We start from the raw sequence: 19,641 nt of genomic DNA, 5'->3' as shown, positions 1-19,641 counted from the left end.
TTGTTGACATCAGGGGTGTGTGTATGTGGAGCACACTGTGTGCTCTCCCTTCCCCCCTCTGCGTGCGCGTGCGTGTGCGGGTCTGGCAGCGTAACATCTGTGCGTACGCGGTCGTGATTGTTGTGAAGATGGCGGAGGGGGAGACAGAGAAGGAATATGACACACGGAAAGCCGTCGAGGAGCTCCGAGAGCGGTTCCAGGGTCTGACCACAGCTTTGAAAGAGAGCTCGCAGTCTCCGCTGGAAGCCTCTCTGCATTTCTGCCAGGAGTTTTGCCAGGTTAGCCCGTTCTCCTGCTGCTCATCCCGGGCAGCCTGCAGCCCCTCTGGCTTCCTGGCCGAGGATGCGCGTCTACGTTTGCTACAACAATGTAGCTAAGGAGCTAGCTGCCTGGCTAGCTTTTTCTGGCATTTCAAGATGGGGAAAAAAACTCCTCCGTGATTTTCAGCCATTCTTTCAATGATGTTTGTCCGTGGCATGAACTTATGTGCAAAGTCTCACCATCTGCGCGGCGACAAGTCACACCAATGTGTGCGCGCCGTGCATGTATTACTCGTATTTTCCAGGCCACATAGCTAATGGCAGATGAATGTTGCTAGCTGGTATGCAGGGTCCCCCTGCCCTGTGCAGTGGTCATGCTGTGCAAAAAAAAAAAAAAGGGTAGCTACGTTAGCGAGATTTTTCAGGGCGATTGCATTGATATGCACTGAATTATACGTCTGCATTCCTCGTAGAAAATACCATTCAAACTTTATAACGCTTGCATCTTCTTGCTGGTTTAGGTTTTCGCTGAGTGTAAAAAGGGGGTTACTTTGGTAAAGCTGTTTTATTGTACGGAAAGATCAATGATTTTTTTTCCAAGGTGCTAGCCCAGGCCTTTTGCACTAATTAATCCAGCGAGCCACATCAATGTTTATTACAGCGATATAGCCAGCACCGGCTAAATGTGTTAGATTGATGTCAATGTTAGAGCGAGCGATCCGCCTGCAGCTGACCGAGACAGTGATTTAAAAAGGGAAAGTGTGGCAGTGGTCACTGACTCCATTACACATCCTCCTCATTAATTTGCCCTGGCCACGAAAATATCATGCGAGGTCTCCATTTAGCCGACAGCCTACTGAGACAGCAAAGGGGGTTGCTCTCATTGCACCAAATTAGTTTTTGGTTTTTGGTTTGTTTTCTACATCACATTTACGCAGGAATTAATTGAACTTAACCGTTATTTGAGCAACAAAAGGGGACGAGCCCCGGGCTGCTTGCTGTGGTTTTGATCAGTTAGGTCATGATGGAGGCATTAATGGATGTCTATGAATATGTGTGCGTGTGTGCGTAAGAAATGGAGGGAGTTCTCATTGATGAAGGTGAGGCGTTAGTCGAGCTGGGTCATAAGGGAAGAAAGGGGAGGATGCAAAAGTCAGCCAAGCCACACACAACTTTGCTGCTTTGTTTAGGTGTCTACATCTCGGCTGTGTTGTGTAATCAGTGTATAATAACAGGATTTTTTTTGCTTCCTTGATAGTTTGTGAGGGTATGGCTTTTTTTCTTCATCTAAAACTTAGTTGTGGCTTTTTGAAATTAAAGCACAAATTTGAAAGTTGACTTTTTTTTTTTTTTTTGCATTTAATCTAAATCGCTATCACATCTTTGTATTCGGTCCGAGAACAGAATAATTATGTCGTTCTTTAATCACTAAACACATTTGATTTTTATACGGTCATGATTATGAAGCATACGTTTTCTCCTCTCTTTTATATTGGTCAAGGAGTATCACTAAGCATTATGTGCCGATATGTAATTACAAAACTGCTGAGTTTAGAAAGTATAAACATCTTTAATGAGGACAAAAATGGAAGGAAAAATAAGCATAGGCCTGAAACCCTAAATAGTATTGTTATTATTGGTAAAGCCGCCAGTTTAATTGATTATTTACTAAATATAAGACAATAGTGAATAGTGCCTATTAATTAGGTTTGCCATTTTTTCCAGTGTGAAAGGTAATGTCTCCAAATGTTTTTTTCCCCCAGACAGTTGCCAAAAAAAAAAAACCAAAATATAATTTGAAATGATTATAAAATAGTGGAAAATATCAATTCCCACATTTGAAAAGCTGGAAACAGAGAATATTCTGCATGTTTTGATGGACAAATTGTTTTAGTGTTAAAGAAATATATTTGGGATTTAAATACACAATGTTTGATTTTACGAACATGATTTCCATTATCCAGGTATGTTTTTAGCCTGCTATAATATAAAAAACAATCACTCCATCAGTGGCTTGATTGTAATTATAGTGTTTTTCTGTTTCCCAGGTCCTTGTGGAAAATGCTGGCCGTTGGAAAACCGATGAGGATCCACTGCCTTTGCTGGAGGTCTACACTGTGGCCATCCTCAGCTTTGCTCAGGCTAATTCCTGTCTCTCCTCCGAATGTGAAAACGTGCCACTCCTACTTGAAAATATAGCACTGTGAGTAGGAACTCTGACATGGGTGTTACTGGAAATAAGATTTCCCATAATCCTGTATTTTTCTTATTCTTTTTAACAGCATCTTCCTTATGAACTTGATACTAGGGCTGGGCGGTATGACCAAAAATGCATATCACGGTATTTTGTAAGAACAGTGAAGAAAACCATGAAAATGCACACTCCGGTACAGTAGGTGGCGGTATGCACTGTGCAAGTTGGTTGCCATCCGCCAATGGAATTTAAAGAAGAAGAAGAAGAAGCCGCTACATGTAGCCTATAACTTCTTGTCACCGTCTATGTACATTTATAACAAATACCACACATATTACGGTAATCAGCGTTGCATGTGTCTGACCTAAATACCTTTTATTGTTCAGTCTTTGTTCATCCTGCATCGCTCTTTTCTGTTATTTAATGTAACGTTACTGCCGCGACAGAGCCTCTCAGCTGTTAGCAGACTGTCAGTGAGCTTTACCCAGCATGCAGTTCGGCAGAGAAATTTTATAAATGTACAATTATTAGTGCTACAAATTGTTTATCTGTCAGAAACTGTTGAGTCGTGGTGTTTTGCCCTGTTAAAGAGCATTAGTTGTGGGTTAATTGTTGTTATAATAATTGTTGTTATAAAGTTATAAAGTAAACCAGGTGTAGGGTTCCCTCTCAATACAGGTAAGACAACTAGCTCCGTCCGTAGCACTCTTAGCAGCGAACAATATATTTTGCTGCCTGTTGAAGAGCAACAGAAGTTGTTTCGGCTGTGCACCGGGTATGACGGTATATGAAAAATTCATATCATACGGAAATCGAAACCGGTATACCGCCCAGCCCTACTTGATACATGTTACACATCAATGACACATAATGGGAAACCATCTCCATTAAGTCTTTCCTGTAGTAGTGTAAGTAGATGTGGCAAAGAATGGGTTACTGGTTTTGGATGTGCACATGACATGAGACCTAACGCTTGCTCTGCAGTTTCACTGATGTAGTTTTGTCTTTGGCTGGCTCCTCAATGGAGAATGAAAGGACAGACGGCGAAGTTCCACAAAATATGCACACTATTTGACAATAAGAATAAAACAAAACACACCCAAATCCCAAAGTAAATTTAGGGATGAAAAGTTTTGAAATACTGTTCAAACTGTATACAGGAATGAGACCGCTTTTCACACAATGTGCTCTAAAAGTACTTTGAAGGCAAAGTCCTTGAGGCTGTAATTGGAATAGAAATGTAGGCTAGCTCTTTGGGAGCTTTGACATATTTGGGATGAGCTACAGACTATACTTTGCTCAAGGAGATGCAGTGCACACACAAATACAGTCGCAAGTATTAATAATGTCACGGTTGTTACTTCTTTTTTTTTTGGGTAAATTATTGATCACAATTACTGATCTGCCCACTTCGAGCTGTTTATCCATTACTACCATATGAAAGACAACAGGGACTATTTAACAACACCTACACCTATATTGATCCGTGCAACTACCGGTAAAGTGTCTCACTGCTGTTGATTTACTCTCCTTTTTTTCCCGTTCGCCATCTTTATTATATTTCCAAAATGCCACACTGTCTTTACAGCCCAACACTTCGTGAATAGTTATTCTTGTACGTCTCCCCTTAATTTGGGGAGTGTGTGCACAGCCTTGACCTAAATGTGGCTTTAACAAATAACTGTGTTGGATTCGCAGGAGCTGTGCGGAGCTGCTGCTCTTAATGCCCCAGCATGTCCCTGGTGCCTTATGGGAGGGGTTCCAGTCCTCCATGAAGGTCAGTATTTCCTGGGACTTTGTCTGAGGCGTATCTCTGCAGTGATAAGCAGTGAAAGTTGTTTGGTTGTTAGAATGCATTTGGTTTAGCTCATCATTGAAAGGTAATGAAAACATACAAGCTAAATGTTTGGATCTGTGGGAATGTCTTGACACTAACGGCATTTCATGAAATGTTTTGTTCACTGCGGATTTTCAAGAAATGTAAACTGTTGCATGGCGACATGTTCGCTACAGTAACGTTGTCTGAACAGTTATTTTAGAATGTAGACAGTCTAACGGTAAGTATGACTCACTGAGGTTTTAGTAATGAGGTTACTACATCTTTATTTATCTTCTGTTGCAGTTGGCACACAGCCTCTTGCAAGAAAGTGGGAGCACACAGCTTTGCCTGCTCTCAATTCTAGCGCAACAGGACGGCGTCTGGTCCAACAACACACTAAGCAGCATCATGTCCAATCAAATCACTCAAACTGAGCAAGGTCAGTTCTTATTGGCTTTGAGGATGCACCGCGCTGACTTGTACAGCTGTAGTTGCATGAAATTCCAATTGTTCAATGTGTGGATTATACTTGTGTGCAGCTTCTTACCCTTTGCCTCCGTCTTTTTTTACTTTTTCTTTCATAGTTCATGAGTATCTTGAGTTGGAAGGTGCCACGCTTCTGAATATGAGAATAAAGCATCTCATCAAAGTGGACAGTGTTGATAAAGCTGCTGTACTCGCAAAAATGTGCTCAGAGTATCCGGGATATGAAGGAAAAGGAAACTTCAAGCAAACCTACTTGCTTTGCATCTGCATGACCAAAAGTCAGGAGCAGCTAATGGACGAGGTAAGAGATGACTCACAGTAACACAAAGTCATTACGTTGGCCGTTTGAACAAGTGCTCAAAAGCTGTGACCAGTGGTGTTATATCTTATTTTACCAATCTGCAAACAGAAAATTTAGGCTATTTTTAGTTTTTTTTCTTCTTTTTTTTGGTGTAACATGATCAACAAACCAACAATTGGACCGAAGACGGACTGATTTGAACTTGAATCAAACACTCAACATTTGTTTGATTCTTTGTCACAAACTATCCCAACAGTTTTGTCAGATGTGACAGATGGTCATTGGATTACATTTAAAGGTACAGTTTCTTTGATTTTCTTTTCTCTCTTTATTCCGAACAGATTGCATCAATAGACTGTAAAGATGCTCTCGAAATGATCTGCAACTTGGAGTCAGAGGGAGAAGAGAAAGGAGCTCTCTGCTTATGTTCGGCCTTTCTCAAGCGACAGCTACTTCAAGGAGATGTTTATTGTGCCTGGTGAGTGTTCCTGTTCCTGACTTGAATCCAACCTAAAGCAATCTCTCCATCATATGCACAAAGATACCCTCACTGTTGAGCACATTGCAGAGGCAGACTCTGTGTTTAGTACTTGAGGTAAGATAGGCCACCTGTGAATGAATGACTCACACTCTTTAATACTACAGCAGTTGAAGTTAAAACTATGCAGTACACCTTTAGATTTGTGGTCATCTGTAATCTCTATTTACATATTTTTCAATTTCAGATAGAGTAATCGGAAAAATTATCAAAAGATACATCAGCAATGAAAATAATTGTTAGTTGTTTCTAAGAGTTGTGTGTGTGATGTTTTGCAGGGAACTCACACTGTTCTGGAGTAAGCTACTCATGCGTTTAGAGTCGTCATCCGAAGCATTTCTTGGACACAGCAAAGCGATGGCTCTTCTCTGTAGAAGCCTCTGTCATATTCTGTTCCTAATCAAAGTAATCCAAAACGAGGTAAGAGAAATATCTACACATTTGTAGCCGATAGCGGAACCGTTACACATAACCATTCATACAAACGATGACTCATGTGAAACTAGATCTGTTAAATGGGCCTGAAAATAAAACCCCTTGGCATTTACGTTTCTTTTTTATTTCCGTAGGTTGGAGAGGTGGGGATTCCAGTGTGCGTGGAAATGTGCATTCAAGCTCTGAAAATGACATCCAGTGACCATAAAGATAGCAAGTCCACCATGTGCAAGACCATTTCCTGCCTCTTGCCAACTGATCTAGAGGTTAAGCGTGCATGCCAGTTGACAGAGTTCCTCCTCCAGCCTACCGTTGACTCATATTATGCCGTGGAGTCACTGTACAACGAACCCGACCAAAAGCCAGAGGAGGACGAGAGTCTACCAGTGCCCAATTCATTACGTTGCGAGTTACTGCTGGCCTTCAAGACACAGTGGCCTTTTGATCCAGAGTTCTGGGACTGGAAAACACTGAAACGCAACTGTTTGGCACTGATGGGAGAGGAGGCAGCTATTGTGTCATCTATTGACACGCTCAACGACACAGATGAACAGGAGGTGGAAAGTGCACTTGGCAAACTCCCTGAATACAGAGACTTGGAAGATTTTCTGCTCACCACTACAAATGAACTCAATGAAATCACAGATGAAAGAGAGAAAAACAGAGAAGCTAAAAAACTTCGGGAGCAGGGTTTTGTGTCGGCCCGGTTCAGAAATTGGCGAGCCTACATGCAGTATTGTGTTTTGTGTGACAAGGAGTTCTTGGGTCACAGAATTGTTCGCCATGCGCAGAAGCACTTCAAAGACGGAGTGTATCTTTGTCCAATTTGTGCTGACAGTTTTGAAACTAGGGAGATTTTAGAGCCACATGTAGCATCGCATGTAAAGCAATCTTGCAAAGAGAGACTAGCCGCGATGAAAGCTGCTAGGAAGGTAACCAAACCACCTCAGTCCCCTAAAAGTCCATCAAAAATGTCAAAAGTTGCCGCCACGGTGAGCATCAGTCCTGTTAAAATTGAATCTCATATTGGCGACCAATTGGCGTCTCCTGTTAAGATAGAACAAACTACATCGGACACGCACATAAGTCAAGACTGTTTCTGTCCTGTCAAAAACTGTTCCAAGTCTTTCAAGTTTTTCCGCAACCTCATGGCTCACGTCAGATCTCACAAGGACGACGAAGAGGCCATGAGGTTTTTAGAGATACAAAAACAGAAAGTGGTGTGCCAGTATTGCAGAAGGCAATTTGTAAACGTCAGACATCTTAATGATCATTTGCAGATGCACTGTGGCAGCAAGCCGTACATCTGCATACAGTTGGATTGCAAGGCCAACTTTAACTCCAATTCTGAGCTTCTAATGCATCGAAAAACACATCCTGAATTTAAGGCCCAGTGCATGTTCCCCAACTGTGGCCATGTTTTCAGTGAGGCCTACCTGCTGTATGATCACGAGGCTCAGCATTACCTTACGTACACCTGCCAAACAGAAAACTGTGGCAAAATATTCTACTCCCAGTCTCAGTTCTTGTCCCACCAAGAGATTCATCGTACAAACAATGCAGTGAACAGTTTGCCCATCCCAAACCAAAACCCTCCTGATACTTTGAAAGTAGAACCACCACCCGAGGGCATCCAGAGCAATGAAAACACCGGTGCTGCGGATGAATGCATTGAAAGGATTAATGCAAGTGAATACATGGTGGAGGCATCAAAGTCAGACTCATCACCAGGCGGATTAGGTGAGCTTGCTAAAGAACCTCTTCCTGTGAGAGTGAAACACTCGATTGAAAGCATGCTGAATTCTGCGGCAGATGGTGAAATCACAGAACCAGAGAAATGCTACACTCCGCTAACAAACCCCACTCCAGCACCCTCTGATGCGAAACCCACACCGGAGGCTCCTCCTGCACACCATGAGGTTGCTGGGCAAGGTGAGGTCACTCCAGTAAATCCTGTACCGAGTGCGACAAACCCTTTGGCGAGTCGACAGGGCGAGGGGCTGAACAATGTACAGGGCAATGAACTCACAAAAGCGATTCCACAAATAATTTCTCCAAGTCAAATCAAGACCGAAATTCCTTGTTCACTGCAAGGATATCCTTCCAGCTCGCCGGCTGTTACTGCCGGCAATGACGAGAACCTGCATTGCTGCCCGTATAATGACTGCACAAGGGCATACAGTACAAACAAAAGTCTGTCTCGGCATGTGAAGAAGCAACACCCGGAAATATTTGAAGATTGGAAATTGGCAAAGAAATATAGCAAAGTGGCCAAAATTACAGCAAGAAAGGGACCGAGTGGGACCGCTTCACCAAGTCCGTCTCAGAACCAGGGTAACAGGCCGTCAAATCAGCCGGGAAAACTATGCAACAAACCCGGGATGCAGCAAATGGATTACTCGATGGGATCTTCAACCTCACCTGCCCAGTGTTATCCTGGATCAATGGAGCCTGTGCCTATCACTCCAATGGTGAACCCCACAGTGTACCCATCGTGGGGAAACACAAATAATCCTTCCGAAATGATGCAGTCCGACATGTCACAGTCATGGTCTTCACCTCCGATGAATAACTGCTATCCAGATGCCTTCAACGTGAATGAGTACCCCGCTCGGAGCTATCCTCAATGGCAGGCAGACGGGTATCAAACCACAGCATCCCTCCCACCTGATAGAGATCATTCAATGGCAGCTCCACATGGGCCCTCTGCGTCACACGCGCCTTCAGTTTCAAGTTTGATGTCTCAGTACGTGTCCAGTTCTCTGATGCTTGACAATGGAGGGCAAATACATAACGGAGGGCATCAGTATGGACTAATGCATCCAGAGGGCAGTGGAGACCGCGTGGATGTGGGGAAAAGCAGTGGCAGTGTGACGAGCCAGTTAGATAATGGAAACAGTCTCTCAACATTTGATAGCCTCCCTGATGGAGGTTACCACACTCCATATGCCCAGAGTGAAAACTCTTGTCTTACTCAAGACTCGTCAGTCGATATTCCCATAAAATGTCAGAGCCCAGAGGCCCAAGTTGCGTTAAAAGCGCCACATGAAATAATCAAAACAGAGAATGTGTCCACTCCTTGTTATGAACCGATGGACAACTCTACGGACGGCATACTCAGTCCAAACAGTGTCATTCACACAGATTTCCCTTACGAAGAGGACAGTCCCAGTGCCGACTGCGAGGCCCCCCCCGCAGACGAGAAGGCCGGTGATCCCGACATTCAGAAAGGAAAACGCGGCAGGTTGAGCAAGAGAACCAAATGGCCGGCCATCATCAAGGATGGCAAAGTCATCTGCAGGAGATGCTTCAGAGAGTTCACGAGCACCAAGTCTCTCGGAGGTCACTTATCTAAACGCTCACAGTGCAGACCTGTAGATGAAATCGACCTAACCGCTGATCTGCCGTCATCTTTTCTTGATTTTCTCAATGACCCCAGTGTCCCTGATAATAACGGAGCAATATTCAACATGTCAAATGGGGATTTCTCACAGGAATCTTCTAGCATGACCACTTTGACTTCACCCATGGTGTTGAAACAGGAGCCGCAAAGTACAAATATAATGGACCATTCAAACTCCATATGCGTTTCCCCTGAAAACCAGCAACAGAAGGCCGGAGAGTTGGCCAATCCAGCCCTCGCTGGACATCACCAAGAGGATCACTTGATGGAAATTTCACATGCCTTTCAAAAGTTGGATTTGATCGAGGCTGCACAAGTGAAGATGCGGAGTGCTCTGTTGTTGGAGCAAAATGCCAGTCACCGTGATACAGCCCAGGGCACTGAAAAGAGTAAGATACTGAGTAAAAGTGATGACAAGCCCCTTGAAAAGATCCCCAAACCTTTTAAATGTGACCAGGATGAGTGCGAGTACTCATTCATGACGAAGGAGGCGTTATTCAAACACTTGACTAAAGTGCACGATTACTCTCATGAAATGATAGAAGATCTGAAAAAGTCCCCGGCCAAACTCTCTCCCTATCCTTGTCAGATTTGCCCCAAGACATTCACGAGAACGACAGGTTTGAGAATTCACTATGAAAAAGTCCACCGATTGTCAAAGGCCGACATCCAGAAGCTAAAGATCAGTGCTCGAAACAGGCGCGCGTTCAGACTGAACAAAGATGACGTGTTTATTAGCCGTGTGCGCACTGATGCAAACACCAGTCACACAGCACAGTCGGCAGTGGTATTACCTGCCATCAAACAAGAACCGCTCGACATTGCAATTGCGCCTCAAACAGACAATGAGAGCAATCCACAAGTTCCTCAAATCACTTCACCTGGAGATGCGGTGGAAGACGGCTTCATGCCTGAGGTATCAATTGTCGCACAACTACCACCACCTCAACACTACATGGCTGAGAGGTCGTTCTGTGAGGTGGAACCACCGGTTCACGAAGGAGCCCCAGAGCAACCCAAAGTGGCTGTTGTAAACAAGAGTCCAGATGTGAAGCAGAAATTCGGCGCACAAGAGAAACTCAGTCCGGTTGGCAAAACAAAGAAGCAGCACGGGCGATCAGATGCGTCGTTGAGCAAAGTCAAGGAGCCGATGTCCAGCCCTTCGACTGCATCTGCTTCATCCTCCCCAGAGAAACCCAGCAGCTCCAAAAACACACCAACGAAGGCTGAATCCCAGAGGAAAGAGAAAGCTCAGAAAAGGCTGAGCCTCAAAATGTGTGAAACGGACAACGCCTACAGTCCATATCGACCATATCGCTGTGTTCATGAAGGATGCACTGCCGCATTCACCATCCAGCAAAATTTGATTCTGCATTACAGGGCCATGCATCAGTCATCCCTGCCCACGAGCAAACCCGACACCGAGAACTCGAGTGTTGAAAATGGACAGGAGAGTCATCAGAGCATCGACAACGAAGATGAAGTCAGGTGTCAAGTGAAAAACTGTTCACGGGTGTTCATGGGAATCACAGGGCTAGTGCAGCATTACCTCTTACTCCACAAGTTCAGTCGGGACAAAGCCACCACCATGATGGCCAGCATGTCCATAGGGACGTTCAACTGTGACCGGCCGGAGTGCGCTCTCCCCTTCAACTCCGTGGAAAAGTACATCGAGCACATTAAGAATTACCACAAGGAAATCGCCATCTCCGAGAGCGGCTTAGTCGATCAAACTTTCAAGTGCCAGGTTGAGGAATGCGATCGCGTTTACACTACGAAATCAAACCTCCTGCGTCACCTAATAAAGAAGCACGAGTATGTTTATGATCCCAAAACAACTGACGGAAGGCGGACTAAATCAATGGGGCTCTTCCCGGGGGCTAATGGGAAAGAAAATGTTGACAACAAGTTCAAAGGGAAGAAGAAAAACACTAAAAAGAAAGATGGGAAGTCCATTGAACACTGGACTAGTTTTGGAAAGCCGACACTAAAGTCACATGAAGAGGCATCAGCCATGTGCACCAAGAAGTCTGCACTGCAGTACCCATGCATGATAATAGGCTGCGATGCAGTGGAGCGGGCTGAGAGAAGTATATTTAAGCATTACACGACTCACGGTCTCACAGAGAGACACATCGAAGACCACAGGAGCCAGTTCATTTTCTGCAAAAAGTACTCACGCTCCAGATTCAAAGATTCAAGCAAATCTGAGGGCGCGTCGAGCTCATCTTCCGAGGAGACGGAGGCAGATGACGGCGAAAAAGCCAGTGACCAGAAATCCGATGAGCTGGAGGATCGAATTGGCCATGACGACAGCAAGCTGTCCAACGACGACAGTGCAGAATCGCAAGCTTCCACCGGGACAGAAGGAGGAACTAAAAGAGGCCGTCCCAGAAAGCCTGCTCATCCTACACCTGCCTGTCTGGAGAGGATGCAGACCCTTAGGACTCGTTCGACTGTTAACAGTTCAAGAGAGAACTCAAATCCTGGGACCCCTACAGCCCAAGAACAACGCGACGACGGGGTTATGCCGGGGCCTTTCAAGCCTTTAGGACTTGAGGACTCTTTCCTTAAGTTCTTGGAAACCTCAGAGTCAACCCACTCTTCCAAACGCAAATTAAATGACAAACCTAGTGCTGAACTGCCGTCCAAAAGACAACAAACTCACAGACAGAAATCTGCAATGAAAGGTAAAATAACAGGCTGTGAGAGTCTAGTAGACTTCCGAAATCCCCTTAATCTCAAATCAGTGAGCAATGTCAAGATTGTCGTCGATAAAACATTTTCAGACGGTGCTGATCTTTTGCTAAAGCAGCTTCAAGACATGAAGCCCATAGTCATAATAAAAAAGTGGCTTCATAGCGGATCATAGCGACACTCGTCTTCAACTCGATCTCACTCAGGATTTGAGAAGTTATGCTGCAGAATGGTTTGTTAATGCATCAGATTTCCAACTGGTAACAGTAATGGTCGCAGTTAGTTATGAAATGGCCTATTTTGTACTTAATGAAAAAATGTCTTGGATGATTTTAAGTATGTATGTTAGTTATAATAACCAGGTAATCTATAGGGCATAGATTTTAGAAACATGTTTGTATTTATGCTTAGTACTGAAGATGGTTTTTTTTTTTTCCTTTTGCTAAATGGAGACTTTTAAAGAAAAACTATGTTTTTATATATCCCTATGGGATTTCAAGTTATGTTTGTATTTATTTCATCCTTTTTCAACACTAGTAGACCTATCTGTAATATTTACATGTCTTCCACAAAGTGTTCAATAAAATGTTACTGTTTCTTTTTGTAAAATATTGCCTGCAGACGTTTTTGTGTTGCAGTTTATATATACATATTCTTCCTGGATTTAATGCACCGTTTTTCATACATGGAAAGTAGAAAAATAATACCCAGCATGTCATAATAAGCTTGATCATTGTTGAATTTCAGACAAAACGTTAGAGCAAGATCATTTAAATATAATCGTCTTGTCTGCTGAGTTTCCTAACACAAATTACACATTTACTGGACTTAATTTGCATAAAAATAAATGCCTTTTTTGTACCATTTCGTTTTTTATTTTTGTCATTTACATAGGAACCACCAGAAATGTATACAAATAAATTATTTCGCCAGAGCATTTTCTATTCAAAACACTTCAAATCAAAGTAAAAACATAGAATTGTTGTTTACATAAAGATAAAAAGATGTCTGACATGGTGTAAGTATGGACACCCAACAGTATACAATATGCATAATGCTAACTGAAGACAGTTAATATAAAAAAAATCCCTGGCCAGGTCCCTGTTTTAATGATAACTAAAAACATGCAAAATACTTTGCATCCTAACAGAAATGTTTAAAATGAAATACTATTACTTATACCACTACTATTGTATATATAATTACGTTATTAGTAGTGTTAGAGAGCATCATTTGTACATGCTCGTCATCTCTAAAAATTAATATTAAACGCTGCAACAGGACAGATTTGGACCTGCCGACCTGCAGGCAGAAAGACCTCAACAGGGAAACTAGGGATTCTAAAGGGTCGGGGGTGTTCAAGACCAGCAGTGTTTAAAAATCTCCACCGCAGTTAAAACTAAGGTGAGGAATAACATAGGTAAACCAAAATCATGCTAAAATCTTGAAGGTGGCATTAGTCATTTAAATGTATTCATTACAGCTTTGAAAACATGCCTGATAACTTAAAAATTGAGCAAGTTCAGCTATGAACACACGCACGTGACCGTTTATCAGCTGAACACAACACTTTCCGTAAACGTCACATTGGCGGGAAGTAGCAGCTAGTTTGTTAAATACGGCACAAGCAGAATTCCATAAAACACATATTTCACTTTTATCCGGACGGCAGCGCTATCCTAAAAATACAAGAGCCGTTACACGTAGCCAATGCTAAGATGTCTACTTCATCTGTGTCTAAGGTAACGTGATATTATAAGTTTGCATGTAACGTTAAGCTCTTAAACCTGACACTACATGGCCAAAGTCTAGTGTCTTCATTTGAGTTCATAGTTAATCGTCACAGTTTGTAACTTATGTCCGTTGATATTTTCAGGGCTGCTTTGTTTTCAAGCCAAGTGCTAAGAAGAAGAAGACCACGCTCAGTCTGGGTGAGTTCTGTTAATGTTTCAACTAAAAGCTCCCCAACTTGAGATGTTGCACTCACGTTTTTTGCCTTTTTGCTCCACAGAGGATCATTTCATGCGTGGCTGTGAAGATGCTGAAAACAGTGAAATACGATTCAGACTCTGTCATGACCTGTGGGACAAAATTAAAACGGACACAGAGGTAAGAACAGATATTCAACCCTGTTGCTCATCCAACATAAAAGATAATAGTGTGGGGTGAATCCATTCAGAAAATATCTTTCATCTCAAATATGTCAGTGTCACAAAAACAACCACATGTGCTGGCAAAAACAGGACACACCTCCCTCGTAGCCACTGTTTCGCAGCAGCCACCTTGACATGTCATTGCAGGGTAAACACAGGTGTCATTATTCACATTAATTACGGCCCTGTTGCGTTTAGGTGGACCAGAATGACCGTTTAATCAATTCCACCTGTGTTCACCCTGCTATGACATATGGCTCAACAGTGATGTAAAACAATAGCCTTACAGTGTTAGCCCTCAACAGGGTCTCATAAACAATTGATGGATTTGATAGAGAAGACTTTTAACCCAATATATGTTCTGCTGTGCGTGAGGCTCTACAGGACGAACTCAACAGGAACATCTTGGACAGCTTGCTGGACTTCACGAGGAAGTGCTCTTCCACTCGCCAGCACAGTGACTGGGCCTCACAGATGAGGGCCAGTGAGATCCCCACGGCGGCTCTCGTGCTCGGTATGTTTTAAGAGGGAGTTTCCTCTGAGATTTGCTTATTGATTGTCCAAACGGCCGATTTATAATACTTGAATTTTGTCTGCCCTTTTGTTTCCCCTTTTTGATATCCTCCATAGGTGTGAATGTCCCAGACCATGACATGACCTTCCAGAGTCTGTCTGACCTGCTGCAGCAGTCCGTCACTCCTCACGTGGTGTCTGTGCAGGCAAAAGAGTGCGGAGGTCAGGCACTCCAAATGTATCTTTAAATATCCGTCCATCATTACAGTTTCTGCTGTCAAGTCCTTATGTTTGTTTGCGTTTATCATTTCAGCGTTGAAGCACTTGATGAAGAGGGTCCTGGAGAGGTTAATGGACACTGTTGTGGATGATGAGGAAGAGGAGGAGGCCGAGCAGACTAGTGCTCAGCTCAACACCAGCGTGCACTGCTCCCTCAGTACACTCTGTGCTTGGTACAATACAAATACAAAGGTGGGGACCATAAAGCAGAACTAAAGTACATTAGTGAGCATTTGCAATTTTAGGTGCATAACAAATTATTTGTATTTCAGAAATCCAACACGGGCACTCCTGGAAAGAAGCGTAGTTCTGCTGTCAGAGATGATCCGCAGCATCCGCCCGTTGTGATTATTTTCAAAGATTTGGAGGCTTTCAACCCAAAAGTTCTTCAGGACTTTATACTCATCTGCAGGTAACTACAAACTTCACTGTTTCGTTGTAATTTTGTTACAATTTCTGATTCCTTTTGTAACTTTAAAATGTTGAAACATTCTTTCCACGAACATGTTCTTCATTCCACAGCCGGTACCTTGAACGTCTTCCGCTGATGTTCATCTTCGGTATCGCCACATCGCCCAGCACCATCCAGCACATGCTGCCCCACTCGGTGACCTCCCTGCTGTGTATCGAGCTCTTCCAGTCCCTCTCCTGTACACAGCACTTGGCCACAGTCATAGACAAGGTAGTGTTTCACTCTCGCATACAGTACAGAATACATGCATTCAGGAAACATGGTGGAAAGTTACATCATGCTGTGAGCTTGTTATATATTTCATTAAATCATTACAATCAATGAATATGCCAATCTTCCATCCAATATTGTACTATTAAGGTGCTTATCCTGCATTTGCTGTTAAGATCTGTCATATTTGAGGTACTCGTGCAGGATCTGCACTGTAAAATACTGAGTATTGAATAACTTCTGATCATAACACTGACACAAGTCAAACTGTTTCTATTTTTAAGATGACCTCCCTACTTATGCAGGTATTTGCTTTGTGAAGCACAACATCTACATCCATTCTGCTACTCTTTATGATAAAGATTTTATCAAGAGGATTTCTATCGTGTTAAGCAGCAAATGAAGAACATTGTAGCCTTTAAAGCCTCTGAACACTGACACAGGTGTTTTGAGTTAATCTGGCAGGTTAGACCTCTGCTCAGGACTGTAGACATCTTCCCGAGTCTCACGCCGTAACCGGTCCGCCTGGTTATTATGCTACAAAGCTCCCTCTACCAATAAGAATCATAAGATCTGGCCCACCTTCAACCTGAGCAGAGGTCTAATCTGCCAGAATAACTGAAGAATTGTATTGTAGTGGCTATTTGTCAAAGAGAAGAAAAAAAACAACTATTTATTATGATCCACTGCACCATCAAGTGTAATCCATTACAGTGGCTAAGTTGCTTGTTTTTCAATCAAAGTTTTTGATTTTCTTTGTCTTGTCTGTTTCCAGTTGATCCTGACACCTCAGTTCCTGTTTAAGCTCAACGGTAAAGTGATGCAGGTGCTGATCAGCATCTTCCTCTACCACGATTTCTCCGTGAAAAACTTCATCAAGGGCATTCAGGTACAGAGTCGCCTTTTTAAAATACGTCATCCGGTGTGTGTGTGTGTGTGTGTGTGTGTGTGTGTGTCTGATCGGTGCATCCTCTTAGTCTGTAGACCTAATTCAGACGTGCACATGTGCTAAACAAACTTTGTGCTCCGTGTCGGTGCAGCTGGCCCTGCTGGAGCACTTCCACTCTCAGCCTCTCAGTGTGCTGTGCTGTAGGAAGAAGGCGGCTCTGCTCAATGTGATGCAGCTTGGTCACCAAGACTTGGAGAGGGTCAGGCAGCTGAAGTCGTTCAAGAGGTACACACACGCACGCACGCACGCACGCACACACGCACGCACGCACACACACGCACAATTGGTTTTCACATGTGCATTAACTCCAAGTGGACTTGTCAGAGAAAACATTAAACTGTGACTATATACCATTTAGTTTGGCCGCAAGCAGTGAAATCACAGGTGACTTCAAGTTCTTCATGTGGGTCGGTAGCTTGTGGGTCGGTAGCTTGTCGTACGGTTTACCTTTTCAACTGTAAAACGAAGCCTTTAAATCAAGTCTAACCTGTGTGTCCCCCCCAGGTATGCAGAGAAGCAGGAAGCTCAGGAACAAGTGCATCTGTTGACGGATGACCCTCATTTAAAGGTACATTCTTTGTTTTATCTCGGCACCCGACACATTAGCCAATGATGAGTGAGCATACCTGGATGCAAACGCTTCCGTTTTTTTTAAGGAGGTGTGTCAGAAGCTGATAAAGGACCTTCGCAAATATCACAAGAACTATTATCCCACCCTGAGATGTCTCCACACTCTGACCTCGTCATTACCTCGGTATCCCCTCGGAAAACAGGCAAGAAATGACTGCTTTAGAAGTGTACAGTGCAAAGGTTTGAAAATGAAGTAACGGTGTCAGGTTGTTTTTCCCAAAGTGCCTTGATGTATCACAGCATTGTCTGTGTGTCACAGATCAGAGAGCTGCATTTAATATGTCTGGAGAAGAACATATGGGAGAATGAGGACTACCAGTCAGCCATGAAGCTTCTGAAGTAAGTCTGGATATTTAACCAGTCGGACCAACGAATGGACGGAAATCGTTCCTCGTTGTAGGCACTTTGATCCGTGCCCACTGTTTTAAGCGTTCCATGTCTCATTTGTAGTCATATACAGTACCTTAGCCAATTGCATTTTCATATTTTACTACCAGATGACAACATATTCAAGGATATTTGGATCATTGTTGCGCCTCCTGGTGGCCAAATAGCCATTAATATTTAGTAATACATAACTGTATTGCCACCGTGCCACTCATTTGTTTTCCCTCCAGGATGCTGGCTAAAGATCAGCTGATTGCTTTGCTGCAGAGGTGTGAGGAGACTCTGCAGTCTGCCAAGTCAAAGACGATGAAGAGCGCTCGTGTCCAGCTGGGAGACATGCTCGCCAGATTTAAGCAGTTAGACAGTAAGTAGTCAAAATGAAGCAGCGATTCTTCCACTCCCTCATTTTGCGCTCACCCTGGGATAGCTTCTGTTCTCACATAGTTATTACTTCAGTTAATGAACATGCAACACTCCTTGAAATGATCTTCCCGTGTTCTTAATAGCAGGAGCTGCTGAACCTCCCCCCAGTGTGGAAGACAGTATCACCTCTCCAGTGAAAAATCTTCAAAAGAAAACCGATCTGTTCCAGCTGCAGAAGGTTTTTATGGTTTTAAGATGAATGTTCTCTTCACAGCATTTCTGTGAACAGATTTTCCACCTCGCTGATGTCTTTGATTCCTGAACTGACTGTTGATTCTGTCGTGTTTTAGACGCTGCTGGAGATGAACGAGTCTCGGAGATCCAAGAAACTGAGTCCGTTCGAGGTTCTGCGAAATGAAGCTCTGGAGTTTATCGACGGCTTAGTGAAGTCAGACATATTACCGTCTTGCTCTGCTGAACGTTTAACAATTTTCGTAAAATATTTGAATTGCATAACTATGATAGAAATTCATCCTCCCTCCCTCCCTCCCACATAGGAGCCACCTGTCTTCCCCAGAGTCTCAGACGCTGAATGAAGTCTGCTACTACACTTCTTCTGCCACTGTGAGACGCCACCTCAACGCAACACCTCGCACCTCCATTCAGGCTGCACTCAACAGTCCCATCTATTACCTCCAGGTACACGGGCCTCTCCGTCTTATCCAGTGTTTCAGCTCTCTTAACAAGAGCAATGGAAGTACTCATCGGAGCGTCTTCTTCTTCCAGAATGAGCGCCTAAAGACGGAGGATGGGGTCATCTCTAATGCTGCTCCTGATATCTGCATCGTGTACAAACTCCACCTGGAGTGCGGCAGGCTGATAAACCTCTACGACTGGCTGGAGGTTAGTCTACAAAATAATGTGATATTTGTCTGAGGTAATTCAACTACACCAACCAACATCTTTAAGGAAAAAACAAGATGTTTATACAGCGTTTCATTTAGTCTCAACACCTTCTGCCCTCCAAACTTTGGTTTAAAGTTTGTTTTTCATTCTCTTGAGGAGCTATTATTGAACCGAAGGATCAATGTTTCACATTATCGGTCCAGAATGACCAGATCCTGACATGAAAGAGAACCTGTGTATTTGTTTTCAGGCCTATGCCACTGTGGTTTCTGCTGCGGAGGGTAATGAACCAGATTCTGACGATTTTGGGAAAGTGGATGATGTCAAACAGTATCCTTCCGTCACTTCATCTACAATTTTTCCCCACCATTTCAACTGACGAAGCTGAGAACTTGTGTTCCTTAGCATGTTCTCTAGTGCCCGTTTCATCCGAGCTGTTTCTGAGCTGGAATTTCTGGGCTTCATAAAGTCCACCAAACAGAAGACGGACCACGTGGCTCGACTCAGCTGGGGCGGCTGCTGACCAACGCACCACATCAGTCTCCCTTCATTCAAGCTCCTATAGGAAACTAAACTTTGATTTATATTTTGTACTGTATTGTTCCCTCTAATAAAATATATGCAAGTAGCCATCAGTAGCAATCAT

At 43.4% G+C, this 19,641-nt stretch overlaps 2 protein-coding genes across 3 annotated transcripts; both read left to right on the top strand.

Moving 5' to 3' along the window:
- Positions 1-128: 128 nt before the first annotated feature.
- On the top strand, positions 129-12,994 carry znf292a (zinc finger protein 292a; the record flags this gene model as incomplete). Its single annotated transcript, XM_079286825.1, has 8 exons — positions 129-278; positions 2,309-2,463; positions 4,153-4,231; positions 4,577-4,712; positions 4,858-5,060; positions 5,402-5,538; positions 5,877-6,018; positions 6,168-12,994. 8 exons carry the CDS (start codon positions 129-131, stop codon positions 12,306-12,308), a joined length of 7,143 nt encoding a protein of 2,380 aa, XP_079142951.1. The 3' UTR covers positions 12,309-12,994.
- A 742-nt stretch (positions 12,995-13,736) lies between these two features.
- Positions 13,737-19,597, top strand: orc3 (origin recognition complex, subunit 3). Of its 2 annotated transcripts, none has more exons than XM_079286256.1 (20): positions 13,737-13,875; positions 14,010-14,064; positions 14,145-14,242; positions 14,662-14,800; positions 14,917-15,021; positions 15,113-15,270; positions 15,351-15,490; positions 15,601-15,760; positions 16,536-16,649; positions 16,801-16,934; positions 17,214-17,277; positions 17,366-17,482; positions 17,599-17,678; positions 17,957-18,090; positions 18,236-18,327; positions 18,440-18,537; positions 18,647-18,788; positions 18,876-18,992; positions 19,246-19,325; positions 19,413-19,597. In XM_079286256.1, exons 1-20 carry the CDS (start codon positions 13,852-13,854, stop codon positions 19,516-19,518), a joined length of 2,157 nt encoding a protein of 718 aa, XP_079142382.1. In that variant the 5' UTR covers positions 13,737-13,851; the 3' UTR covers positions 19,519-19,597. The 2 variants fall into 2 exon arrangements, with proteins under 2 accessions (XP_079142382.1, XP_079142381.1); XM_079286255.1 differs by having other exon boundaries at positions 18,233-18,327.
- The last annotated feature ends 44 nt before the right edge of the window (positions 19,598-19,641 follow it).

Source organism: Melanostigma gelatinosum, assembly GCF_949748355.1.
Source record: "Melanostigma gelatinosum genome assembly, chromosome: 16".
Taxonomy (NCBI): Eukaryota; Metazoa; Chordata; class Actinopteri; order Perciformes; family Zoarcidae; genus Melanostigma; species Melanostigma gelatinosum.
Note: the sequence above shows the minus strand (reverse complement) of the source record. Positions and strands in the feature narration are given on the sequence as shown.

Bases quoted from the DNA above. Each gene is read 5' to 3' on its own strand.
- orc3 (XM_079286255.1), top strand. From the start codon at position 13,852: ATGTCTACTTCATCTGTGTCTAAG. The intron at 14,065-14,144 runs GTGAGTTCTGTT...TTTGCTCCACAG, and splicing joins GAAGACCACGCTCAGTCTGG to AGGATCATTTCATGCGTGGC. The intron at 18,328-18,439 runs GTTTTTATGGTT...GTCGTGTTTTAG, and splicing joins ATCTGTTCCAGCTGCAGAAG to ACGCTGCTGGAGATGAACGA.